We start from the raw sequence: 27,330 nt of genomic DNA on the forward strand, positions 1-27,330 counted from the left end.
GATCACTTTTAGCTGTTTCTTTTTCTTTTTTTCTTTTTTTAAGCCAGTCCTGGGCTTGAGTTCAGGGCCTGGGCTCTGTCCTTGTACTTTCTCAAGGCTAGAGCTCTACCACTTGAGCTCACTTCGGGGTTTGTTTTGTTTTGTTTTTCCTATGTATGTGGTACTGAGGAATTGAACCCGGGTCTTTGTGCATGCTAGACAAGCACTTTACCACTAGGCCAAACTCTGGGCCTCTTTTTTTTTTTTTTTAAGGCAAACAGCCTTCCTCCTTTAAAACCAGTAAGCAAGCTGGGTGAGTGTGGTGGCAAATGCCTGTAATCCTAGCTACTCAGGAGGCTGAGATCTGAGGATGAAAGTTCAAAGCCAGACCAGGCACTAAAGTCTGTGAGACTCTTATCTCCAATTAACCACCAAAAAACTGGACGTGGTGCTGTGGCTTAAGGGGTAGGGAGGTAACCTTGAGCTGAAAACTCAAGGACAACACCCAGGCCCAGAGTTAAGTCTCACAACCTACAAAGGTAAACCTCGTGTGGTAAAGGGAAATAAATTGCCCACGATCAAACAGCTCTTCCCATCAGTTAACCTCCACAGCAGACTATCCAGGTGTTAAGTCCCCTGTGGATTGCTTGATCCCTTCCCAACATGTTTAACCCTAAGATGGAACCAGGCTGGGAGGTATAACCTGGCCTTGGGATTGTGTGATTCTTGGAGGTCTCCAATGTTATACTGGTCTCCTCTCCTGTTCATGATAGCTTGCAACACTTTCCTCATGAAGTTCTCTCTCCCTAGATAAGAGTAGTATTGGGGCCAGGAATGTGACCTAGTGGTAGAGTGCCTGCCTAGAATGCACAAAGCTCTGGGTACAATTTCTCAGTACCACATACACAGAAAAAGCTGGAAATGGAGCTGTGGTTCAAGTGGCAGAATGCTAGCCTTGAGCAGAAGCAGCGCAGGGATAGTGCAAAGACAGAGTAGTATTTTTTAGGCCAAGCTTAAGACTGGCATATCTTTTTTAGGGTGATACTGGACAGGCCGGCATCCACCCCTAGTTCAGGAATTGTTGGGGGTACATGCAACCCGAGTTCCGGGGAGGCCTCTCCGCCTGATGCAGGAGGACAACCAGCATCCCTAAGAAACATGATGAAATATTGGTTCCTTGTGTACCAGGACTTTAACAAAACTGCCTGACGCCATGCAGGTTGAGGCCAGAAGTTCCAGCAGAAAGTCTAGTGGGGGGGGGGGGGCTCCTTGGCCTTGCTCTTTTCCCATTCAGGCTGAGGCATGAATGGGATGGCTTAGCCCACAGAGGTGGGAGGGGACCTTGGCATTGTCACCACCAGTGTCAAAGCCTTACCTTAGTGGTCCAAAACCGCAAAACAGACAATGCCAGTGCAGAAGAGCAGAGCCAGATAGGCTTGAGAGACCAGGCTTGCCTGGATGCAGCATCAAAAAACAGTATAGCTATGGGCACCGGAGGCTGACCCTGTGGTCCTACTCGGGAAGCTGAGAGGGGGAGAGCAGCTCGAAGCTGGCCAATTAACCACCCAGAAAAACGAAGTGGCGCTGTGGCTCCGTGGTAGATCACTATCCTTGAGTAAAAGGGACTCAAGGACAGCACCCAGGCCCTGGAGTTCAAGCTCCACCACCGACAAAACAAAATCTGTGTTCCCCTTGGAATAGTCCCACTTGATGTAGAGCCCAGGGTCCAGAGTCTGATCCTAAACTAGAAGGAAAAGCCGAGGATGGTGAATTTCCACCCAATCGGGTTCCAGCCTCCGCCCCTCCTGAACTGCTCCACCCTGCCCCAGGCCCGGTCAGTGGAGGCGCTGGCCACCTGCGCCTGGCAAGGGCTGAGGGTTCGCAGGTGGGCGGGGGCTGCCGTCTGTGATTGGCTGCAGGGCCTGGTGGGCTGTCTAGGGAGGCTATAAAGGGAATGAGCAGGTCGCCCGCGCACCCAGGCAGGCCGCAGGGGGCGCCCGGAGCCCAGGCCACCCAGCCCCTGCCACCATGCACGCTGGAGGCCAGGGCTACCCGCTCGCCTCCCTCTACGTAGGTGACCTGCACCCCGACGTGACCGAAGCTTTGCTCTACGAGACATTCTCGCCCACGGGCCCCATCCTGTCCATCCGTGTGTGCCGCGACGTGGCCACCCGGCGCTCGCTGGGCTACGCCTACATCAACTTCCAGCAGCCAGCGGACGGTGAGTTGGGGCCAGAGCCCAGCAGAGAGACAGGGACACTTGGGACTGGAGCCATAGATGCAGGGCAGGGCGTTGGCAGACACTGGGCTCCTTTGGAGGTGGTGAAAGAGGGGGGCAGAGAATGCGGATGGCTGCATGGCTTCCTGGCATTGCTTTCTTTTGTAGAGAAAATTAGGCCAAGTGAAGATACTAACCTTTGGGGCCAGGCAGATCCTGGTATGGAATCCTAGCTAGCAGCTGTGTGATGGTGGCCAAGTTATTCAACCATTCTGGGCTTTCTGAAAAATCAGGGTGCTTTCCTTAGGAGTGAATTGAGAGGCCTGGCATAGTAGCTCATACTTGTAATCTTCCCTATTAGGGAGTGGAAATCCTGTAGATGCCAGTTCCAAGGAAGGTCCTAGGTAAAGATTTTTTTCTTTTTTTAAGGAATCTATTGGAAAATAAAGCAGTGGTGCTGGAAGTGTGGCTTGAGTGGTAGAGTGCCTGCCTAACAAGCTTGACTGAAAGATAGCACCTGGTGAGGGGGAATGACCAAGGCACCACAGCTGGAGAGTAGGGGAAGCCTTGGCCGCACCCTACCAACCAATGAAAAGCCATTTCCTCCAGGCTCCAGGGAAGCCTCCTGGAGCTTGTGGGGTTGACTAGAGCTTCATCAGCTAGGCATGTCTATGCCTTCGTTGACACTGAAGACACTAAGTTTTTCTGTGTACTTAATCATTGCTGGCACTTCTTTATTTGTAAAATGGAACCAAGGCTTATTCCCAACAGCATGAATGAAGAACTGGTTGTTTGTGAAGTACCATTTGCCACATTGCAAGCCGCTCTTAAGTAACAACCTAAGAAAAGTAAGTCCTTGTAACACTCTACAAATGTAACCAAAATTTGCCTGGACCAGATAGGGCACACCTGTAAGCTTAGCACTCAGGAGTCTGAGGCAAGAGGATCATGAGTTTGAGGCTAACCTAGTCTACATATGGAGACTGTCTCAAAAAAGCAAACGACAAAAAACAAAAGCCCCAGCTTTTCTGCCCCAGTCAAAACACAAGGAGGAGGAGGAGGGGGGGGGGGGGAGAAGGAAGAAAAATGGCCACTTAATTTCAGGCTTCCAAGATAGTTCCCTGAGTTGGGGATTGTAACAATTCTGTATTCCAGTACAGTTCTCATTCCTCTTTGCTTTACCCCATTTTCCGACTCTTGCCCAGTGCCTCTGCAGGCCCTGTGAGTGCAATAGAACCTGACCCAGTTCATAGGTGGAAGAATTGAACAGCAGAGGAAAGGTGTTTTGCCCTTGGTTGCGCATGCTAGCACAGGATGGAGAGCCTAGACTTCAAGGCATGCCCTGCCACCCTCCACCAGCTTCTTCTGTCCTCAAAGCAGAGGGGGCAGCATGTAGTGTGACACGAGGATGGGCTGAGGTTGCTGTTTTCGAACACATCATCATCCACCAAAAACCTCTTATAAACTGAGCTTTGGTAGGGCAGAAAAGTCTGTGAGACCTTTATCTCCAATTAACTGCCAAAAAGCTGGAAGTGGAGGTGCAGTTCAAATAGTAGAGCACCAGCCTTGAGCAAAAATATCTATGGTCTGGGCACTGATGGTTCATGTCTGTAACCCTAGCTACTAAGGAGGCTGAGATCTGAGGGTCAGGGTTCAAAGCCATCCCAGACAGGAAAGTCCATGTAACTCTTATCTCCAGTTAGCTACCTAAACAATGGAAGTGGAGCTGTGGCTCAAAGTGGTAGAGTGCTAACTTTGAACACAAAAACTCAGTGCCTAGGTCCTATGTTCAAGCCCTATGAACAACTATAGATGAGGATGGGGGCTTGGAGAGGTGGTCTTCACTTTCCCTAAAGCCAAACCATCCCAAATCAAATCTCAGCTCTATTATTTAGCACCTCTGAGCTGTAATTTCCTCTAACTGCTATTACCCTCTTGTCACATGGGACTTTCCTTTACGTTCTCATTTAGTCCACTGACTATAGAAGACAGAATAAATGCGTTCAGCCACTGACCTCTTATCTTGCCCAGCTTGTTTTCCCATTTTTAAAATGGGGTTAGGGATCCATGTTCGTGTGGCTCTGGTAAGCTGGGCCAGAAAGGTGAGAGAAGCACCAGACACATGAATTTCTTCAGCTTAATGTGACCTGAACTTCTGGGTTCCTCTCATGTGAGGATCAGACAATAGCTTTCCATTTTTTGTTTCTGTGCAGGTACTAAGGCTTGAACTCAGGGCCTGGGCAATGTAGCTTTTGGCTCAAGTTTAGCATTCTACTAAAGCACAGCTCTACTTCCTGCTTATTTTTAGTGCTTAATTGGAGATCAAAGTGTCACAGACTTCTTCCTGGGCTGGTTTTGAACTGTAATCCTCGGATCTCAGCTTCCTGACTAGCTAAAATTATAGGAAGTAGAAGCCACCAGGACCTGGCTTGCTCTTTCCATTCCCTTCTTTCTGTTTTGTTCTAATTTAGCTTTTTTCTCTCCTTCTGCCCAGCTGAACGAGCCTTGGACACCATGAACTTTGAAGTACTCAAGGGTCAACCCATTCGAATCATGTGGTCCCATCGAGACCCAGGGCTTCGAAAGTCAGGTGTGGGCAACATCTTCATCAAGAACCTGGAGGACTCCATAGACAACAAGGCATTGTATGACACCTTCTCCACCTTCGGGAATATCCTCTCGTGCAAGGTGGGTGCGACTCTCTAGGGAAAGTTTGCTGAATCTCATGTGTTGGATGGAGCCACATTTCACCTTTACAACTGGGCTTAACATAAGAGCAAGTGGTTGAACAGTAGCTAGCTGTTCTGTTTTCTCTCACTGGATCTATCAGAGGTTATCTGTGTATGAGTCAATCCACCATGACAGGTATTCAGAGACTGAGAACTGACACCCCATCACTTCTACTGCATTCTGTTGGCCAAAGCAAGTACCAAGACCAGCCCATATCCACGGGGGGGGGTGGATAGGGGGTTGGGGGGGAGAGACAGAGAGAGGGGGTGCAGTGGGGGGAGAGAGAGGAGAGACATGGGGGGAGAGAGAGGAGAGACATGGGGGGAGAGAGAGGAGAGACATGGGGGGAGAGAGAGGAGAGACATGGGGGGAGAGAGAGGAGAGACATGGGGGGAGAGAGAGGAGAGACATGGGGGGAGAGAGAGGAGAGACATGGGGGGAGAGAGAGGAGAGACATGGGGGGAGAGAGAAGAGAGACATGGGGGGAGAGAGAAGAGAGACATGGGGGGAGAGAGAAGAGAGACATGGGGGGAGAGAGAAGAGAGACATGGGGGGAGAGAGAAGAGAGACATGGGGGGAGAGAGAAGAGAGACATGGGGGGAGAGAGAAGAGAGACATGGGGGGAGAGAGAAGAGAGACACGGGAGGAGGAGGAGAGAGAAGAGAGACACGGGAGGAGGAGGAGAGAGAAGAGAGACGCGGGGGGAGAGAGAAGAGAGACGCGGGGGGAGAGAGAAGAGAGACGCGGGGGGAGAGAGAAGAGAGACGCGGGGGGAGAGAGAAGAGAGACGCGGGGGGAGAGAGAAGAGAGACGCGGGGGGAGAGAGAAGAGAGACGCGGGGGGAGAGAGAAGAGAGACGCGGGGGGAGAGAGAAGAGAGACGGGGGGGGGAGAGAAGAGAGACGGGGGGGGAGAGAAGAGAGACGGGGGGGGGAGAGAAGAGAGACACGGGGGGGAGGGGGAAATACAGGCTAAAATCATGTATCAGTGGTCCAGGGCTATAATCCAAGCTACGTAGGAGACTGAGACTTGAAGGTGGAGGTTGGAAGCCAGCCCAGGCAGACGTATCCTGCGTTTGAGGGCTAGGGATGTGAATACTTCTGTCACTTAAGTCTCACCCGGCCCCTACCACATCGCCTTTTAAAAACTTTTCCTATGCTGTTCATGGAGACCAGTGGCCTGGCTCTGAATCGCTGTTGTATGTCCAGGATCTAACGTAGACATGAGAGCCAGCCCAGGAGGCTCTTGCCTGAATCCTAGGTATTCGGGAGTCTCATCTAGAAGTTTGGGGGGTTTCTAGGTTTCTAGTTTGCTGTTAGAACTAGGATGCAGTTATAGGGGCTTGATATCCTTGACCATCATCTTAGCAAGGGAAGGAATTGATCTCCAAATCTCAATGTCCCATCATGAAATGGGACAGATAGAGGATTCTTTTTGTTGTTGTTTGTTTGATGATGGTGCTAACACCACAAAATACTTGGTGCGTACTTGACAAATGTCCGACCTCTGAGCCACACCCAATCCCTATGCATTCAACACACAGAGGTACATGTGCTGCCTTTATCACCGCCGCCGTCCTGTTGAATGCTCTGTCTTTCCTCCCGTGGCTCAGGTGGTGTGCAATGAGCATGGCTCCCGGGGCTTCGGCTTTGTGCACTTTGAGACCCACGAGGCTGCGCAGCAGGCCATCAGCACCATGAATGGGATGCTGCTCAATGACCGCAAAGTGTGAGTGGTGGGGCCCAGGGAAGGGGCCAAGGCTTGAGGGGACAGACTTGTCAGGGATTAGGAAGGACAGGGCTGCCACCCACAAATGGGCAACCAGCCCTGGGCAGCCGTCTTCTTGCTCAAACTGGGACTCTCGTGGATTTTCTGCCTCACAGTTGTCTTCTCTGTCTCCTGCTCTCCTTATTTCTCAGCAAGGCTGAGACTCTCATGGATTCTCTTTCCTTGTGTTAAAAAAAAATGAGCTAGGCGTGGTGGCTCACGCCTGTAATCCCAGCTACTCAGGAAGCTGAGATCTGAGGATCAGGGTTCAACACAGCCTGAGCACTAAAGAACTAAAGAATGTGAGACTCGTATCTCCAAGTAATCACTAGAAAATGGGAAGTGGGGCTGTAGTCAAGGGGTAGTGTGGTAGCCTTGAGCTGAGGAGCCCAGGCCCAGAGTTCAAGCCCCATCACCCACAAAAAAAAAAGTTCATTCAGAAGGTAGTGTGTCCCCTTTGTGTTTTCTCAGTATGGTTGTGAATTTTCTTCCCCAAACCCTCCAAGTTATTCCATGGAGTTTGTGGGCAGAAAGCAAAATAGGGGGCCAGGAATTTGGCCTAGTGGTAGAGTGCTTGCCTGGCATGCACAAGGACCTGGGTTCGATTCTTCAGTACCACATATATAGCAAAAGCCAGAAGTGGTGTTGTGACTCAAGTGGTAGGGTTCTAGCCTTGTGAAACCCCACAGAGAGTGCTCAGGCTCTGAGCTCAAGCCCAGGACTGGCAAAATAAAACAATTAAAATAATAATTAAAAAGAAAGCAAAGTAAGCCTGACCTGCTTAGTCTATTTTGGCTGCCAACCGTCTTCTCCCCACTACTTTAATGGGAAAACTGAGATGTAGACATTGGAGAGAAGCTGCTTCTGCTATTCTGCCCACTTTTTTATTTTTCTTTTTTTGCCAGTACCAGTGTTTGAACTCGGAGGCTCATGTTTGTTCAGCTTACTTGTCTGGTGCTGTACCACTTACACTGTATCTCCAGTCCAGCATTTTTGGAGATCGAATCTTGTAAGGCTTTTCTGACCAAACTATCTTTGAACTGAGGTCTTCCAGATTTCAGCCTCCTGAGTAGCTAGGATTACAGGCATAGAGCCACTGGAACTCAGCTATTTTCTTCAAGTTTTGAAGAATTCAGCATCCTTGTGCCAATTCAAGAGGCAAGAGGGATGAAAACTCCTAAAACTCAACTCTTTTAATGCTACATGTACTACAGATATCACCCAAATAACTTTGTTTCTATGAGACAGGAACTTGATAGGTAGCCCAGATAGGTCTCAAACATGTGATTGTCTTGGCTCAGCTTCCTGAGGTGAGTACTCCCTTATCTGACTTCACCTAAATTTCATCATGAAGTGTCATCATGACGCTTCAATACATGCATATATATGTATTTTGATTTTATATGGTTTTTTTTTTTTCCAGTCCTGGGCTTGAACTCAGGGCTTGAGCACTGTCCTTGGATTTTCTTAAGGCTAGCACTCTACCACTTGAGCCTCAGCACCACTTCCGGCTTTTTGCTATGTATGTGGGGTACCTAGGAATCAAACCTGGGTCTTCGTGCATGCTAGGCAAGCACTCTACCACTAGGCCAAACTCCCAGCCCCTAATTTTATATATTTTATTTTCTTAGTCCTGGGGCTTGAACTTAGGGTCTGGGCACTACCCCTGAGCTGCTTTTACTTAAGACTGGCACTCTACCACATGAACCACATTGTCACTTCCAGCCCTTTCTGCTTATGTGGTACTGAGGAATCAAACCTAAGGGCTTCATGAATGCTAGGCAAACCCTCTACCACTGAGCCACATTACCAGCCATTTTTGTTTTCTTTAGGATATTTTGAGGCCAGGCGTGGAAGATGTGCCTATAGCTGAGAAGCTGAGGCAGGAGAATTACTTGAGCCTAGGAAATGAAGGCCATAGTCTGAGCAATATACCAGGCTCGAATCTCTTAAAAACGGGAGAGAGATATCAGTACTTTCCTTCATGGGTTATGTGAACTTGGAAACTCTAGTTTTTTTTAATTAATGTGTACTTAAGTAATTTCAGCCCATTTCCTAGAATGACACTGGCATTACTCATGTTTGACTCACCCACCCCTGCTTCTCCAACATACCTAAGTATGTGTTACATGAATAAGCAGTTTTGCAGGGATAAACACTGAAGCTCAGAGATGCTAAGTAACTTGCCTGGAATCATACAGCTAGGCATCTGCAGAGTAAGGATTCAAACTTGTTTTGGAATCCCAAGTTCATGTGCTCATCTCCTATTGTCACAGCTACCCGGTGTATAGGAGTTCTGTATACATTTGTTCACCTGAACCTCATGTAAGGACAAAGGACAGACTGAGTGTAGGACGATAGTCCTACCTTGTCTCCCAGGAGGGATATGGAGAAGGACAGTGACTAGCCTAAGTGGTCCAGGACAGCCTGAGGAAGGGATGGAGTAGCTGCAGGCTGGCAGTTGCTTACCATGTCAGTGTATCCACAGCTTCGTTGGCCACTTCAAGTCTCGACGAGAACGAGAGGCAGAGCTGGGAGCTCGGAAACAGGAGTTCACCAACATCTATGTGAAGAACCTCCATGCAGATATGGATGAGCAGGGCCTGCAGGATCTCTTCTCTCAGTTTGGTGAGCATTATATTTCTATTTCCCAAAAGAGGGCCGGCTCCACTTTTGTTCGCCCCCCCACACACCCCCAGATCTGGTATGTGGGGGAGGGGGAGATGGGGAGCCCTGAGATGTACTGAGGTCTATGGAAAGGAAAGACAGCACCCCGGGGCTTCCACAACTTCCCACTGAGCCAGATTTGTTGTTTCCAGGAAAGATGCTGAGCGTGAAAGTGATGAGAAACAGCAGCGGCCAGTCCCGGGGCTTTGGCTTTGTCAACTTTGAGAAACATGAGGATGCCCAGAAGGTAGCACCTCCCCCCATGGCTCCAGCCAGCACTGGAAAGATGGGAGACAGGAGTAGGCCTCAAGATGCTCTTGGAGGGGAGGGCAGACCCCTCTTTCTGGGTCACATGGGGTGGGAGAGATTAAACAAGGTCTCTACAGCTTGTGATGCAGAGGCCTAGGGCTTCATCCTCCCTTGTCCAGGTCTAAGACTTGAGAGGTGAAAAATTAAGTATTTAGGTAGAGAAAATTTATTCATAATTACTGCTAGTACTAAAGCTTGAATTCAGAACCTGGGTGCTGTCCCTTAGCTTTTTCACTCAAGTCTGGCACTCTACCACTTGAGCCATAGGTCTAATGAACTTTCCTGCACAGGCTAGGTTTGAACTTCACTCCTCAATGCTCAAGTCTCTTGAATATCTAGGATCACAGGCATGAACCACTGGAGATGGGAAAAAGTCTCCATTATGTGTAAAATATTCATGAATGAAATAAACATTTTAAGTCCGTTTCCCTTTAAACATTCCAGCTAACACCAATGGAAAATCTTAACCACTGGGTCAGTATAAATTAGATCTGACTTCTGCTAATTTTTTGAGATAAGCCAATGAAACCCCAGTCAAGTATGAAACCCCAGTCAAGTATGAATGGAGAGAAGCTTCCCATCCTGTAGAATATGTAGAAGTTAATGCCACCAACCTTCAGATCTAGCAGGATTAGGCCAGTTAGCTAGAGAAAAGAAAAATCAATGGGGTTAACACCCAGCTGCATTTAAGAAATGTAATAAAAGCTCCTTGTAGGTAGCAAAGAGCATGCTTTTGTGCTGTGAAATAATGCCCTCAAACAAAGGATGCTGATTACGTTATTGTCATTTTGGGAACAATTATACTTGCTGCTTTGTTCAAACTATCCATGAGTAGTTTTCTGTAAGAACCTTTTTGGTATTTATTTATTTATTTATTTTTTGCCAGTCCTGGGCTTGAGCTCAGGGCCTGAGCACTGTCCTTGGACTTTCTCAAGGTTAGAGCTGTACCACTTGAGCCTCAGCACCATTTCTGGCTTTTTTCTATGTATGTGGTACCGAGGAATTGAACCAGGGTCTTCGTGCGTGCTAGGCAAGCACTCTACCACTAGGCCAAACTCCCGGCCCCGGTATTTATTTATTATTTATTTATTTTGCCAGTCCTGAGGCTTGAACTCAGGGCATGGGCTCTGTCCCTGAGCCTCTTTGCCCAAGGCTAGCACCCTACCACTTGGCCACAGCACCACTTCCAGCCACAGGGCTTCATGCATGCTAGGCAAGCATTCTATCACTAAGCCACATTCCCAGCCCTGTGAGAACCTTTTATAATAGACTTTATATTTCTAGAATCACAGAAGAACTGGGGGGGGACACAGATGTCTCACATACTTCCACCCCTACACTTGCACAGCATCCCCATTATTACATAGGTTACAATTGATCAATCTACCTCAATATAATCATCACCACTGGAGCCCACAGTACATATACCAGGAGTCACTTGATGGGGTACATAATGTAGATTTGGATGAAAGTATAATGACATGACGCACCATTACAGTACCACACAGAGTATTTTCATTCCTCTAAAAAAAAGTCTGTGATTGCATTCAGCTCTATAATCCCAGCTACTTGGGAGGCTGAGATCTGAGAATTGTGATTTGAAGCCAGCCCAGATAGGAAAATCCATGAGACGTTATCTCAATTAACCACCAAAAAATAAGCCAGAAGTGGAGCTGTGGCTAAAGTAGTAGAGTGCTAGTTCTAGGAGAAGAAAAAAAGGCTCAGAGACATGAGCTCAAGTTCAAGCCCCAGGACTGACACGCACACATACATACATGCACACACACAATCTGTGCTTTGTCTGTTCAACATCTCCTGACCTTAACCTTGACCTACTACTGATTGTTTTAGTGGTCTCATAGTTCTACCTTTTCCAGAATGTTAGGCAGTCGAAGTTACGTGCCATGTAGCTTTTCCCCACTGACTTCATTAAGTTTCATTGAGTTTCAAAGATGAGAAAATTGGTTGGGTAGCAGTGGCTCATATCTACAATCCTAGCTATTCAGGAGGTGAGATCCAGAGGATTGTAGTTCAAAGCCAAGACTGGACAGAAAAATCTGTGAGACTCCATCTCTAAAGTAACTAGTAAAAAAACCCAGCTGGAGGTGTGGCTGTCGTGGTACAGTGCAGCCTAGCAAGCAAGTCTAGCAAGTAAGAGGCCCATGAATTAAAATACTAGTATTTTAATATATTTAAATTTAAGCCTGGAAAAGTGAAAAGTTCTATTAAAAAATTAGAGCCTTGATTAAAAAATGTAAGGCCCACAATTTATGCTGGAACTTATCTTTTTAACTAAATAAGAAAATGTTTATATGATGAGGTCGGGGGAGGGAAATGGGGACTAGGACATGAGAAAGGGTATCAATGTATGTGAAGTAATGCACCTTCTATCTGGTGAATATATTGTAACCCTTCTATTAATTACAATAAAAATATATGGATTAAAAATGTTTATATGAAAGTAAAAAAAAAGCAGTGAAAGAAAGTAGCAAAAACTTGAGAGGACTCAAAGAGTCATTTGTTTTGTCTTGCTCGGGCTTGAACCCAGGACCTTGTTACTTGCTAGGCAAGCACTCATCACTGAGCCATACCCTCAGCCCCATGGTTGCACTTTAAATCGCCTTTATCCTGACATAAATGATCAACTAGCAAGACCAGCCTGGTTTGTAGGTGGGCCCCTCTAGGTCCATGACACAGTGTTGGTGACTAGGGCCACATCTGGAGAGTTACTACGCATGCTCACCCCACTTTCCCTCTCCAGGCCGTGGACCATATGAACAGCCAGGAGGTGAGCGGGAGGCTGCTGTATGTAGGCCGGGCCCAGAAGCGGGCAGAGCGGCAGAATGAGCTAAAGCGCAAGTTTGAGCAGATGAAGCAGGATCGGCAGAACCGTTACCAGGTGAGGCCTGGCCTCCTGGTTGGCCACTGCTCTGTAGGAAGGAGGCAGGCCGGGTATGACTCCTCCTCCCCTTAGCTATGCTACTTCTAGAAACCCCACTGTGGCACCGAGACAGCCTCCAGTGCTTGGCTTGTAAAGGGATCTGGCCAGAGCGTGTTGGTCTCTTACAGCCAGCCTTTTTGGGGGCCTATTGGCACCCCTCATCCCAGTATCCATTACATCCTCCAATCATGAACAACCAAAGTGCCCTGTGTATTTCCAGACTGAGAATAATGGAGCCAACTATCTGACATCCAAAAATGACATATTTTTCTCTCCTAGTTTTTTTTTTTCCTCTCTCAAGGCTAGTACTCTACCATTTGAACCACAGCTCCATTTCTGGCTTTTTGCTGGTTAACTGGTGGTAAGAGTTCCATGGGCTTTCCAGCCTGCGCTGGCTTTGAACCACAGTCCTCAGATCTCAGCCTCCTGAGTGGCCAAGATCACAGGTGTGAGCCGCCAGCGCCCTTCCCCCCACTCAGTAGCTCTCAATGAGAGGCAGCTTTCCTCCCCACTCCAAGGACATGATCAGCAGTGTCTAGAATTTTCACCTGCCACATTTTGTGGGTAGAGGCCATGGCAAGGCAATGCCTGCAACAACAAGCAAGTCTCAGTCTGCACACACAGTCTGTTGTGCATACACACTTGGACTTGGGGGTCCTGGAAAGATGAAACCAAAGTCTTGGAAGCAGATGTCACTCAGTGGTGAGGAGCCTGGCTGAGGTTAGACTGCCTCAGATAGTCCTGGTTCTGTATTTTAGGGGCTGTATGACCTGAGGCACTGAACTTGACCTGTTTGTGCCTTTTGTTTTTTGTTTTGTTTTTGTTTGTTTGTTTTTGGTCAGTTGTGGGGTTTGAACTCAGGGCCAGGGTGCTGTTCCTGAGGCTCTTTGTGCTTAAGCGCTCCACCACTTGAGCCACAACACCACTTCCAGTTTTTGAGTGGTTTGTTGGAGAAAATAGTATCCAAGCTGGGCATTGGGCATTGAGGATCACGGTTCAAAACCAGCCCTGACATGAAAACACATGAGACTTTTTTTTTTTTGCCAGTCCTGTGCATGGACTCAGGGCCTGAGCACTGTCCTTGGATTCTTTTTCTCAAGAGTAGAGCTCTAACACTTGAGCCACAGCACCATTTCTGGCTTTTTTCTATGTATGTGGTACTGAGGAGTTGAACCTGGGTCTTCATGCATGCTAGGCAAGCACTCTACTGCTAGGCTAAACTCCTGGCCCCAGAAAAATACATGAGACTCTTATCTCCAATTAACCACTAGAAAATGGAAGTGGTGCTGTGGTTCAAAGGATAGGGTGGTAGGCTTGAACTGAAGAGCTCAGGGACAACACCCAGTCCCAGACAGAGTTCAAGTCCTACAACTGACTAAAAAAAAAAAGTCTCCAGAATTTTTCTGCACAGGCTGGTTTCAAACTGTGATCATCAGATCTCAGCCTCCTGAGTAGCTAGGATTACTGAAAGGAACCACCAGCTCCAGGCTTGTGTTCTGACATCTCTAAGGTGGAAAGTAAAGCTTTCTTCTCTTAGAATGTTGTGAGGTTTAAACATTAGCTTAGTGTACTGAGCTGGCAGGTCAGGGAGTGACAGCTCTTTCTGCTCTGTGGCTGGTCCAGAGCTGGTTTGCAAGGAATTCCGCCTCTGGCTGCTTCCTGTGACTAGCTGACTGAACTCAGACCCTAAGGCTGCTGAGGGAGTCCAGCTTCCTTCTGTGAAATGAGTGCACGTGGAAGACCTGCTGGAGGCCTTTGGAGTTGTGGGTCCTGCATCTTTCTAGGGGGCAGGCATGCTGAGTGAGTGGTGATAGGGTGTTGTGACTGGCAGAGCTCCCAGGGTCCTCATGGCCATGGGAGCCCCTGTCCTTCCCTGGGTGATCTGAGACTTAAGGGAAGGGACATTGAGCAGTGTCCCTTCCTCCAGGGTGTAAACCTGTATGTGAAGAACCTGGATGACTCCATCAATGATGAGAAGCTGAGGAAAGTGTTCTCTCCTTACGGAGTGATTACCAGTGCAAAGGTGAGGCTCGTGACCCATCCAGGGAGCAAGTCTCTCCTTCATCCTCTCACCACCCCTCCATGAACCCGATTCCCCCCAGCCTCTTGCCTGGCTTCTGGACAACTTGAGGCTGAGCTCCCTTTTGGGGCTTTGCCTTAACCCATTGGAGCTTGCAGTCCACCTACAGCCTTGTCTGGGTTGGTGGGGAAGTAGACACAATCCAGTTACAGAACTGGACCCAGGATGTACTGTAACCTTAATTCATTGAATAAGCATTTATTGAGTGCCTACTGTATACCAGCTTCCAGAAATGCCTCAGTGTTCTATGGATTTTGCTGTTTGGTTTTGGCCAGTGACAAATCCCTTTTGGGCCTCAGTTTCCCCATCCAAATTTGATCATGTTACTCTTACCTCGTTTGTCCACAGTGATTGTTCCTAATCCTAAAAGGTACCTAAGAAGAGACAACAATCATTCTACTCAGAATGACCCTGATGGAGTCTTAGCTTTGCAACTCCATTTGTGTTGGGCTTACTGACTTTTGTTTTTTGTTTTATTTTATTTTATTTTTTACAGTCCTCAGGCTTGAACTCAGGGCCTGGGCACTGAACTTTTGTGCAAGGATAGCACTCTACCACTAAGCCACTTGTGGTTTTTTCTGAGTAGTTTATTAGAGGTAAGAGTCACTTGAACTTTTCTACCTGGACTGCTTTCTGTCCTGTTTACCTGCTTGGAGTGTGGGAGTGCTTTCCCTGCCTCTAGAGATGACCTGAGCTCCACGATGGAGTCACATGCACACCAGTGCTATATGTACTAGACATTTCTGTGAATATTTGAAACATAGTGCATAGAATTCTTTTTGCTCATGAATTTTCTTTATTGTAATTAATAGAGGGGTTACAGTTATAGTTGCCAGCTAGAAGGAGCATTACTTCACATACATCGATACCCCTTTTCATATTTCTGTCCCCATTTGCCTCCCCACAGCCCCTAGGGCATATAATTCTAAGAAACTTGCTGAGAATTGCTTGAACAAGGTGGATTGCTGAGTTGGAGTAAACCTGGGATGATCATTTTATAGTAGATCAAATAGGTTTTGAGATGGGGATTTGAAATAATTGTATATATTGTCTATTTTAACTGGGCATGATGGCTTATGCCTGTAATCCCACCTACTCAGGAGGCTGAGATCTGAGGATCAAGGTTCAAAGCCAGCCGGGCACAAAAGGACCTGAGACTCTTCAATTAACCTCTAGAAAATGGGACGTGGGGCTTGGCTCAAGGGTAGGGCAATAGCCTTGAGCTGAAGAGCTCAGGGACACTGTCCAGGCCCAGAGGTAAAGCGGTAGCCTTGAACTAGAGCTCAAGGACAGTGCCCAGGCCAAGTTCAAGCCTCAGGACCCACAAAAAAAATAAGTGTATATATTGTCTATTTTGTATTAAATGGCACTTGTGACAATTAGATGAATTCAGATAAACACCTTACACAACTATTGAGTTTACAGTATTAGCTTTACTAATTTTTATTTTTATTTTCTTTTTTTTTTTTTTTTTTGCTAGTCCTGGGCTTGAGCTCAGTGCCTGAGCACTGTCCTTGGACTTTCTCAAGGCTAGAGTTCTACCACTTGAGCTTTAGCACCACTTCCGGCTTTTTTCTATGTATGTGGTACCGAGGAATCAAACCTGGGCCTCCTTGCATGCTAGGCAAGCACTCTGCTACTAGGCCAAACTCCCAGCCACTGATTTTTATTTTTTTAATTACCTATTGCTGGACACTGGTGGTTCATGCCTGTAATCCTTTGCTACTCAAGAGGCTTAGCTCTGAGGATCATAGTTCAAAACTAGCCCAGGCAGGAGAGGCCATGAGCATGACTTAGTGATAGAGTGCTTGCCTAGCATGCACAAAGCCTTGGGTCTGAGTCCTCAGTACCACATACACAGAAAAAGCTGGAAGTGCATCTATGGCTCAAGTGGTAGAGCACTAGCCTTGAGAAAGCCTAAGGGCAGTGCCCATGCCCTGAGTTCAAGCCCCATGACTGGCAAAAACAAAAACCAACCAACTAGTTACAGTATTCTTGTATTATGACCTCTTGTTCCTACTGAACCTGTGGACCGCTTCTAAGAATTTTTTTTTGCCACACTCCCAGCCAAGAATATGAATATATATATATATATATTCTAGAGGTTCTAGAGGTTAATTGAGGATAAGAGCCTCTTGGCTTTGTGGTGCCCGAATTGTGATGCTCAGATCTCAGCCTCCTGAGTCGGATGAGAGGCCTGAGCCACTGTGCCGGCTAAGAATATTTTTAAATGTATAAGTAAATTCACAAAATGATAAAAGAAATCCCAATTGTGTTGCTGGTTTTTGTTTTTGGTGGAAGGGCTAGCTAGCAATGTTGCTGAAGTGGGAGAATGATTGTGTAGAAAGTATAAGGCCCTGAATTCAAATCCCAAAGAACTACAACCTATCATAATTCAAAAGTGATAGTATGGGCTTCATTACTAAAGCATTCAACTGAAATCTATCATAGTAGCAATTAGCATAAATGACATTATCTTTTTTTTTTTTTTTTTTTTTTTTGCTAGTCCTGTGCTTGGGCACAGGGGCTGAGCATTGTCCTTGGGTTTTCTCAAGGCTAGAGCTCTACCACTTGAACCACAGTACCACTTCTGGCTTTTTTTCTATGTGTGTGGTATCAAGGAATCGAACCCGGTCTTTGTGCATGCTAGGCAAGCACTCTACTACTAGGCCCAACTCCCAGTCCCATCATAAATGACATTTAAAAATAATGGAAAGCTCGCTCACTCGCTCGCTCTCGCGCTCTCTCTCCCTCCCTCCCTCCCTCCCTCCCTCCCTCTCTCCCTCTCTCTCTCTCTCTCTCTCTCTCTCTCTCTCTCTCTCTTTCCGTCTCTCTCTCTCTCTCTCTGTCTCTCTCTCTCTCTGTCTCTCTCTCTCTGTCTCTCTCTGTCTCTCTCTCTGTCTCTCTTTCTCTCTCTCTCTCTCTCTCTCTCTCTCGTTTTTGTCACTCGTGGGCCTGGGTGTTGTCCTTGAGTTCTTCAGCTCAAGGCTAACACTCTACCACTTGAGCCATAGCACGACTTCTGGTTTTCTGGTGATAATCTGGAGATGAGTCTCATGGACTTTCATTCCTGGGCTTGCTTTGAACCTCGATCCTCAGATCTCAGCCTCCTGAGGATTACAGGCGTGAGTCACCAGTGCCCAGCTTTGACTTCTCTTTTTGATAAACAGTGCTGGTTCCTTTTCTGCTTGTATCTATATTCATACTAAAAGAGAAGGCTCATGTGAAAAAATTTTTGCCCATCCCAAGTCCACAGAGCCTGAATTGTATCTTTTATAGTCTGTATGTCCTCAGTGATAGGGAGGGTTTGCTGCTGAGTGTCGCTGTGATGGAATGTTCACAAGAGATCTAGTCATCACAGGACATGTCTACTCTAAATCAAGTTAAAAACGTAATGTGGTGGCCAGGAGTTTGGCCTAGTGGTTAAAGTGCTTGCCTAGCATGCACGAAGGCCTGGGTTTGATTCCTTGGTACCACATACATAGAAAAAAAGCCAGAAGTGGTGCTGAGTCTCAAGTGGTAGAGCTCTAGCCTTGAGAAAGTCCAAGGACAGTGTTCAGGCCCTGAGCTCAAGACCAGGACTGGCAAAAAAAAAAAATGCAATGTGAATCTGATCCTGGAAGAGAAAAGAGAACACTAGTCCAAAAGGTGACAACTGAATGAAGTGTGGAGTTCAGGTAGTGATTAGGAGCTAGTATTTTAAGGGCATTGCATCATTGTTGAGGTACCATCAGCGACAAATAACACCTAGTTCACCTTAGCGATGTCTGAGTGAAAGCTACATGGCAGTTCTTTCTGTTGGTAACTTTTCTGTGAGTCTTCTGGTCCTGTGCCTTGCTGAGGCTCCAGAACACCATGACCTATGGCATGGGAGGCCCTAGTGTGCACAAACCACCAAAAACTGGGTGGCCCTGGACAAGTCACTCTTGCCTCTTTTCTTTCCTGGGAAGTCCAACCTGCAGGCGTGTGAACTCTCTGGTACACAGTAGGCCTCAGTAAGTGTGGGGTGGGTGGTTTGTCCACAAGCTTCTGTGGAGGCCGAGTGGGTGCTGGGCGGGGAGGAGGGCAGCATGGTCCAGAGGTCTGCCACCCCCAGCAAACCTTGTCTTGTCTTGCTTTTAGGTGATGACAGAGAGTAGCCACAGCAAAGGGTTTGGCTTTGTGTGTTTTTCCTCTCCAGAAGAGGCGACAAAGGCCGTGACAGAAATGAATGGACGCATCGTGGGCACCAAGCCACTGTACGTGGCACTGGCCCAACGCAAAGAGGAGCGGAAGGCCATCCTGACTAACCAGCACCTGCAGCGCCTCTCCACCGTGCAGGCCTTAGGATCCTTTCAGCAACCCAGTTACTTCCTGCCTGCCGTGCCCCAGGTGACCTTCTGCCCGCAGCTCCTGCCTCCACCCTTCCCCTCCCCCCCCCATGACAGCTAGGAACATGGTTCCTTCAGGAAAGGCCTTCTGGGCCTTGAAGGAAATAGACACCACTGAAGGCCACCCAGCTGGTAACATTCCCTCCCCTTCTAGCTGATCTTAAGCTGGCACATATTGGGGTACAATGAAGTGCTTTTTTTTTTTTGTGGGTCATGAGACTTGAGCTCTGGACCTGGTGTTGTCCATGAGTCTTTAGCTCAAGGCAGAGTTTTCTGGTGGTTAACTAGAGATAAGAGTCTCATGGACTTTAGTGCCCTTGCTGGCTTTGAACAGGATCCTCAGATCTCAGCCTCCTGAGTAGCTAGGGTTACAGGCCTGAGCCACTTCTCCCCGCTGTTTGTTTCTTTTTATCTAGGTCTCTGGGCTAGACCTGATAAGGACCAAGAGTTGAAATCTTTCTCTTAAGGGGTTTCAGGTTCATGGAACTTGTGAGATGGGAGGGAGGAGTCTTTCCCCACTGGCTTTTTTGAGCCTTTTATTGCTCTCTGGAAGGGCTTGGTTGTTCTTGCTGTGGTCATTCCTGAGTGGATGCCGTGTCCTTCCTGCTCCGCTATCAACTTCCTCATTCTAGGTCCTCTTCTCTCATACAGCCTCCAGCCCAGGCTGCATATTATGGCTCTAGCTCCATGACCCCTGTCCAGGCTACTCCTAGGTGGACAGCCCAGCTTCACAGACCATCATGTGAGTCACCCAGCCCCTTCCGCCCTTAGCCCCGAGAGGCAATGAGTGTGTAACACAGGGGTCAAACCTGGCTTTGCTGCTTCCCACCATTGACTCCGTTGACTCCCTCTGAACTTGGATTTGAATACGCTGTGCATGAAGCTGCCAGCACTGTGGGAGCCCGCAAGACATGTGCAGTGTGGCCAGTATCAGTTGACTCCAGACACCGAGAAAGTACAACCCCTTGGCATTGCTCTTCATAATCACGTCAAACTCTGGGGACTGAAGTGAACCCTCAGGGTAGTTAGGCAGCTCAGGGCTCTGGGTAGACCTGAATTATTTGTCATTTTTAGACTTAGGCCCCTCTTCCCTTTTTACTGCCCCTCCCTATGGGACCTTTGGGGGAGAGTACAACCCTGTTTACCTCTCGTTGCCCAACTTTTCTCCATTTTTCTGTCACAAGCTGTCTACTCTCCATGTGCCTCAGTGGTCCAGCCACCAGGCCTGCCTCAGCGCTCCCGGGCCCAGGTCAGCAGTGCCAGGCAGGTGTCTACCCAGATGCCACGCCCAGTGTCCCACACCCAGAGAGTGGGTGAGTGTGGGTGGGACCACAGGAATTGGGATGTGAGGAGGGTGAGGTAAGGACTAGGAGTCTCCGAGGTTGACTCTGGAGGAGCGTTACATAATGACCTTCCTTGCCCTCTTGGTGAGCAAAACCAACTTTGGAGGTGGCATAGTGTAGCATTTGGTTTGGCCTTCAACTTCTGGAGCTCAGATCACTCTGTGACCCTCGCAGACTATTTCTGATCGCTTGATCTTTACAGTGGGGGAAAGAAAACTGTAAAGAGTATGCCCAATTGGTTTGAGGATTCATGAATTCTCTTAGCCTTAGTAAGATTGCAACTGCTGTTAAGAAGGGTATGCCCTGCAAGGCAAGGGCTTCTGTTCTGTCATCCAGTGGATCCTTAGTCTCTGCCCTTGGTTGTTACAAGTCCCTAACACTCATGCTTATTATTATTATTATTAATTGTGGTAAAATATACATAATATTTGCATTAAGCTATTTTTTGAGGTGTACAGTGCAGTGGTATGTATTCTTTCCTCGTCATGCATCTCTAGAACTTGGTCTTTGCAGAATTGAAATTCTGTGCCCATTAAGCCAAAACTCCTCACCCCGTAGCCACTAGCAACTACCATTCTATTTTACATCTGTGAATCTCCCCTACACTGGTTTACTTCATAGAATTGGAATCATACAGAATTTGTCCTTCTGTGATTGGCTTATTTAAGCTTGGCACAATGTCCTTAAATTTCAGTTGTGCCATAGCACATCAGGTTGAATAATTCATTGTTTGTATGGACACTCACCTGTCTGTTTATCTACTCATCTATGGATTGACAGACAATGGGTTGCTTCCTATAGGCTACTGTAAATCCTACAGCTATGCAAATGATGTCTTTCAATTCCTCTGGATGCATGAAATTTGATGGATAATACAGAAGCTCAATTTCTGTATATGTATACATTTGTGTGTGTGTGCGTGTGTGTGTGTGTGTGCGCGTGCATGTGTGCTGGAAGTTGTATTTGAGTGTCTGGTCTGGGCATTGTCCCTTTACCTTTATGACCAAGGCTGGTGCTCTACCACCTGAGTCATGGCTATACTTCCAGCTCTTAATTTGGGGTGCTTAAATTGGAGATAAAGGGAGCCTTAGGAACTTTCTTGCTCAGGCTGGCTTCAAACTTTGATTCAAACTTTGATTCCCCAAGATATCTGCCTCCTGAATTCCAGGTGTGATTTGTTAGTTTACTTTTTTTTTTTTTTCAGCCAACATTGGAACCCAGACCACAGGATCTTGCAGGACAGGATGTTACACCCCAAGCCGGCCTCTCCTGCCGTACAAGTGTTCCTCAGCTATGTACAATGCCCGTAGGGTAAGGCGACCTGCTTTCTCTGGCTTTAGGGGGATCATGGCTTTAGAGCTTTAGCTAAGGTGTTGGTTCTCTGGGCCTTCCTTGCTTTTCTTTATTTTCTTGGCTTGTAAAGTTTAAGTCAGGAAGAGAAGCACACTTACAGAAGGAAAAAGGACCAGTGACATATTTTATTACTACTACTACTATTATTATTATTATTATTTTGCCAGTCCTGGGGCTTGAACTCAGGGCCTGAGCACTGTCCTTGGGTCTTTCTCAAGGCTAGAGCTCTACCACTTGAGCCACAGCACCACTTCCGGATTTTCTATGTATATGGTACTGAGGAATCGAACCCGGGTCTTTGTGCATGCCTTAAGCAAACCTGTTACCACTAGGCCAACCTTCCAGCTCACATTTTGGTTATTACTATTGTCAAGGCAATTACCAAAACGAATTTGAACTTTGCTGGTATTTACTGAGCATCAAAGAAAGGTATTCTATGATTACGCTGAGTATTAAAACTGAATCATGTTCAAAATAGAACTGAAAATCCTCATTGGAATAAAATGAAAGACTGTGTTTTGATCTTCTTGCCCCCCAAAAGGTCTCCAACTATCTGCACTGTCATGCAGTTTGTAGTATTTCACTGTACCTAGAACTATTTTTCCTTTTTGCCTTCCTTCAGCTGGTTGTGAATACCATAGATAAGGGGGCAGAATCACTCTCCTGTGTGAAACCTACAAGTTGATGGCTTAATGCACACCTGTTACACACCTGTGTAACTTTATTTAAAAGTGCTTTATTAAGCACAAAGTGATGAGCAATGAGTGGCTTTCATTGGGCAACACTTTCCAAGTCCTTTAGAGGTTCAAAATACACCTAAATTAGTATTCTAATCCATGTTATCCTACTTGATTGACCAGACCTTGATCACCACTCCTCTTCCAGAGCCTTCCTTCCTGGAGGCTTTGTTCACCTGACAGCCTCACTTGAGGCCTTTTCAATCCATGTGGTTAAATGACGTGTCCCTGGCACCCTGTGCAGGTCCAGGAGCCTGCTGTGTATGTTCCTGGTCAGGAGCCCCTGACTGCGTCCATGCTGGCTGCTGCACCCCTGCACGAGCAAAAGCAGATGATAGGTGAGTGGGCTGGCTCTTCTACATGGGGGCAGGAGGGGGCGGGCTGACTTTCCAGGAACTCCCAGAAGTGAGGACCAGCTTACTTTGTCCCTTGATGGAGCTGCTAGGTAATTTTCCCCATGTTGCCTCTATTGCCTAGGCTCCTGTCCTTCTGTCTTCAAATACTGGCTAGACGAATGGTTCCGAGGCTTTCCCCAGCTCTGCTGTTGTCATTCTGACACAGATGGGAAAGGTCAGGGCCTGGAGGAATCTGTAGCCTTGGGTTTCTGCTAGGAAATAGCCCAGAGTCGGGCGCTGGTGGCTCACACCTCTAATTCTAGCTACTCAGGAAGCTGAGATTTGAGGATTGGGGTTCAAAGCCAGCCATGAGATTCATCCAGAAAACCAGAAGTGGCACTGTGGCTCAAGTAGTAGAGGGCTAGCCTTGAGCTGAAGAGCTCAGGGCAGTGCCTAGGCCCAGAGTTCAAGCCCCATAAGAGAGAGAGAGAGGGACAGAGAGAGGGAGGGACAGAGAGAGGGAGGGACAGAGAGAGGGAGGGACAGAGAGAGGGAGAGAGACATAGAGAGGGAGAGAGACATAGAGAAGGAGAGAGACATAGAGAGGGAGAGAGACATAGAGAGGGAGAGAGACATAGAGAGGGAGAGAGACATAGAGAGGGAGAGAGACATAGAGAGGGAGAGAGACAGAGAGGGAGAGAGACAGGGAGACAGGGAGACAGGGAGACAGGGAGACAGGGAGACATACGCAGAGAAAAGAAATAGCCCAGAAGTAGGAAATACTGTGCGCTGGGTTCAGTACAGGTGGTTCCCATTGAACTCTGAACGCCATTTATGTGGTTCATTTCTAGGTTCATTTCTAGTTCAGTCCGTGACACACCCTGCCACTAACCGTACAGGCTTGTTTGCTAGCAGGTTGGCCAATTTGATGGCCATAAGGTCTCTAGAACCTCCACTACCAGTCTTTATTTCCCCAGCTGATTAGGTTTGGTCACTTCAACATCCAAAAAAAAAAAAAATTGAAGTGTGCTTAAAGGTAAAAGGCCTTCCCAGCTCTCCATAAACACCTTCCTCATGCATAGACCTCCCCCTGCGGGCCTCATTCTGTCAGGTCCTCTGCACATTGCTGAGATGGGCCGATACCAATGCTAGGCACGGTTACTAGAAAGACTGAGGGTGGAAGGTGAATCTACTCCAGGTTTGTCTCTTCATCCCTTCACACAATCTCACATTTAGTGTTATATCCTGCCTAGAATCTTGAGTGTCCAGTGAGAACCGTTTCTTGCCAAATGAACAAGTACTGTCTTTTAAACAGCAACTAACATACTACTGCAGATCACGTCACACATTATAGCAAATCTGAATCTTCAAACTGTCCTCTATAGCTCAGTAATAGCCTAGAATGAGAACCCAGGTAGCCCCACAGCCCAACTCCAGGTCCCACTCCCCGGACATGGGGGTATAGGTCAGGTGTGTGTTAAGTCATCCACTTGTAGGTTGTTCACACAGGGGAGCGACTCTACCCCCTCATCTATGATGTTCATAACCAGCTGGCTGGCAAGATCACAGGCATGCTGCTGGAGATTGACAACTCGGAGCTGCTGCTTATGCTGGAGTCTCCAGAGTCCCTCAAGGCCAAGGTAGGTGGAGACTGGGTAGCCTGGCAGCTAAAGACAAGAGCTGGGGAGATGAGCCAGGAACCAGTGATGGTTGTCTGTAATTCAGCTACTCAGGAGGCTGAGCCCTGAGGATTGCAGTTTGAAGCCAGCCTGAGTAGGAAAGTCTGAGACCCTGATCGCCAATTGACCATAAAAAAAGCTGGAAATGGAGCTGCAGTTTTTAGATGGTAGAGCGCTAGCTTTAAGCAAAATGCAGCTCAGGGACAGTTTCCAGACCCTGAGTTCAAGTTCCAAGAACAAAAAACAAAATGTTCAGGACTACTTAATTTGATGTTGCTTTTTGCCAGTCCTAGGCATTACTCAGGGCCTGAGCACTGACCTTGGGCTTTCTCAAGGCTAGCACTCTACCACTTGAGCCACAGCACCACTTCTGGTTTTATGTATGTGGTCCATACATAAAAACCCAGGTCTTTGTGCATGCCAGGCAAGCACTCTACCATTAGGCCAAACTCCTGGCCCCGATATTGCTGATTTTTAAAAATGTATCCCAGTCCTGGAGCTTGAACTTGGGACCTGTGTGCTGTCCTGAGGTGCTTTTTCTTGTTTTTCCTCAAGGCTAGCTCTCTTATCACTTGAGGCACAGCACAACTTCTGAGTTTTTGGTAAAGTGCAAATAAGTCTCAGACTTTCAGCTGGGTGTGGTGGCTCACACCTGTAATCCTAGTTACTCAGGAGGCTGAGATCTGAGGATCCTAATTCAAAGCCAGCACAGGCACTAAAGACTGAGATTCTCATCTCCAATTAACCACTAGAAAAAGGGAGGTGGTGCTGTGGCTCAAGGGGTAGGGTGGTAGCCTTGAGCTGAAGAGCTGAGGGACAGCGCCCAGGTCTAGAGTTTAAGCCCCATGACCAATCAAAACCAAAAAAAGTTTTAGACCTTCCTGCCCAGGCTGGCCTTGAACCTTATTCCTCTGATCTTACCCTTTTGAATAGCCATGGTATGGTGGTGAGCCTCCAGTGTCCATCTAATTTGTGCTGAACCTTGAGTAGGAGAGGGCCTTCATTAAGGGTTTACTAATTCAGCCAGTGTACAGGCAAGGTCTGGAATAAGTAGCTGATTCGTCCATTGTCTATGGTGTACCTCTATCTTGAGAACAGGAAATGGGCCATGGGACCTTGTAAGCACAGTGGATGACTCCACAAATCCTTTTGCTGAGTTAAGATGGGGAGGTCACAGCTCTCCTGAGGTTCTATGGGGGCAGCTGCAGTAAGCTCCTCATTTGCATCCCACAGATTGAAGAGGCGCTGGCAGTCCTGCGCTCGCACCAGGCCGTGGAGCCACTAAAGGCACAGGAGAACTGAAAACAGGTGGATTGGGAGTAAGGAACTAGAACTGAGCAGCTGGGTCCAGGAAAAGCTGCAGAGAAGCGGCCAGAGGCTGCCTCTTAAAGATGCTGCTGGCTTTGAAGTGCCAAGAGGTGGGGGACACGGAGGCTCACAGATGACACACCAACGCACAACTGCAACCGTAGTGAGGGTGGTGCTCGTGTGTCCTCGACCCTGGCCTGGCCTCATGTAGAACGGGTTGGGCTTTCCCTGGGAACTGTCTGGTTCTGGAGGCCTGGTGTAGACCACTGCCACCTTCTTACCTGAAGACTTTATCTTCCCTACTTTTGAAGTGTGTATTCCCTCCCTTCCCTCCTCCCCCCACCCACTTTTCACTCGCAGAAAATGGAACCCTTACTTCCCTGGCTGCTACAAGTACAGCATCTACTGTTCTCAGCTCTAAGGCCCTGAAAACAATAACTTATTTCCTGATTGTTCTGTATCTGTAGTAGACCTTGGGCTATGGGCCACAGGCTGGTTCCCTTTCCCCCTGGCCACTTACCTTTTGCTTTGTGTATTAAAAGTGTTGCAAAATCTATTTTGCCTCCCAGGAGGCTTTCTTGTGCCCACAGGGAGGTGGAGATGGAGCAAAGGCTCTACTACATTGAGTTTGGGCTTTGGCTATAAGGAACAGAACTCCAGAAGCGCATGGACCTACCCTGTTGTATATATAACACCACAGACCTGTAGGGAACAGAGATGCACTATCTGTAATAGTCCAGAGAAGAAACGCTGGCTGGTCAGGACAGCATTGTACCATACGAAGTAGAATGAGAAATGAGCTAACGCTACAAGTGCCTATATGTGAAGCGCAGTGTTTCCTCAGAACTGTGCACCCTGTAACACCCTAAGAGAAAGCAACTGCTTCCAGTTGTACAGTACACTTCCTGAAAAACCCTCATAGAAATGTATTTGGGTGTTTTCCTAGGTCAGGGCTTCCTTCGCTCAAGCATGCAACCTTAGCAGCTTGGGAGGGGAAGATCAGGGATCATGGTTTGAGGCACGTCGGAGGTCTTGAGACCCCAACTCAAAATCAATAGCCGGGTGTAGCGGCGTGTGCTAGTCATCCTAGCTCTGAATGAAGCATAAAAATTGTAGCCTAGGCTGACCTGGGGTCCTGGGGGGCAAGACATGTTCTCAAAAGCAGCCAAGATAAAAAGGCTTGGGGGCAATTCAGTAGAGCTCTTGCTGAACAAGCTCTGGTTTTTGAGTTCCTTCCCAGTACTACCGGGGAAGGGGACGGAGTGGAAGATTCTTCAAAGCAGAGCTGACAGAGGGACAGACCCCAGCTCTTTGCCCTCCCTATATCTGTGTAGTCAAAAGATAGTAGTGAAGATCAAACTGGTACTACATTAAGTTCACCAGCAATACTTCTTTTTATCATCAGTCATAGGGCTTGGATCTGGGCCTGGGCCTTGTCTCTGAGCTCTTCAGCTCAAGGCTACTTTGAGCCACAGCACCACTTCCAGTTTCCTAATGGTTAATTGGAGATAAGAG

The 27,330-nt window shown here is 47.6% G+C and overlaps 1 protein-coding gene across 1 annotated transcript; it reads left to right on the forward strand.

Moving 5' to 3' along the window:
* The first annotated feature begins 2,007 nt into the window (after positions 1–2,007).
* Positions 2,008–26,323, forward strand: Pabpc1l (poly(A) binding protein cytoplasmic 1 like). The gene is made up of 14 exons (XM_090352410.1): positions 2,008–2,200; positions 4,692–4,885; positions 6,539–6,654; positions 9,182–9,321; positions 9,513–9,607; positions 12,431–12,568; positions 14,538–14,633; positions 18,813–19,061; positions 19,712–19,802; positions 20,245–20,373; positions 21,608–21,714; positions 22,738–22,831; positions 24,338–24,468; positions 25,741–26,323. The coding sequence occupies exons 1-14, from the start codon at positions 2,008–2,010 to the stop codon at positions 25,807–25,809; spliced, it is 1,842 nt and encodes a 613-aa protein (XP_090208536.1). The 3' UTR covers positions 25,810–26,323.
* Positions 26,324–27,330: the final 1,007 nt, after the last annotated feature.

Source organism: Megascapheus bottae, chromosome 18 (genome assembly GCF_031878675.1).
Source record: "Megascapheus bottae isolate mThoBot1 chromosome 18, mThoBot2.hap1, whole genome shotgun sequence".
In the NCBI taxonomy this organism is placed as follows: Eukaryota; Metazoa; Chordata; class Mammalia; order Rodentia; family Geomyidae; genus Megascapheus; species Megascapheus bottae.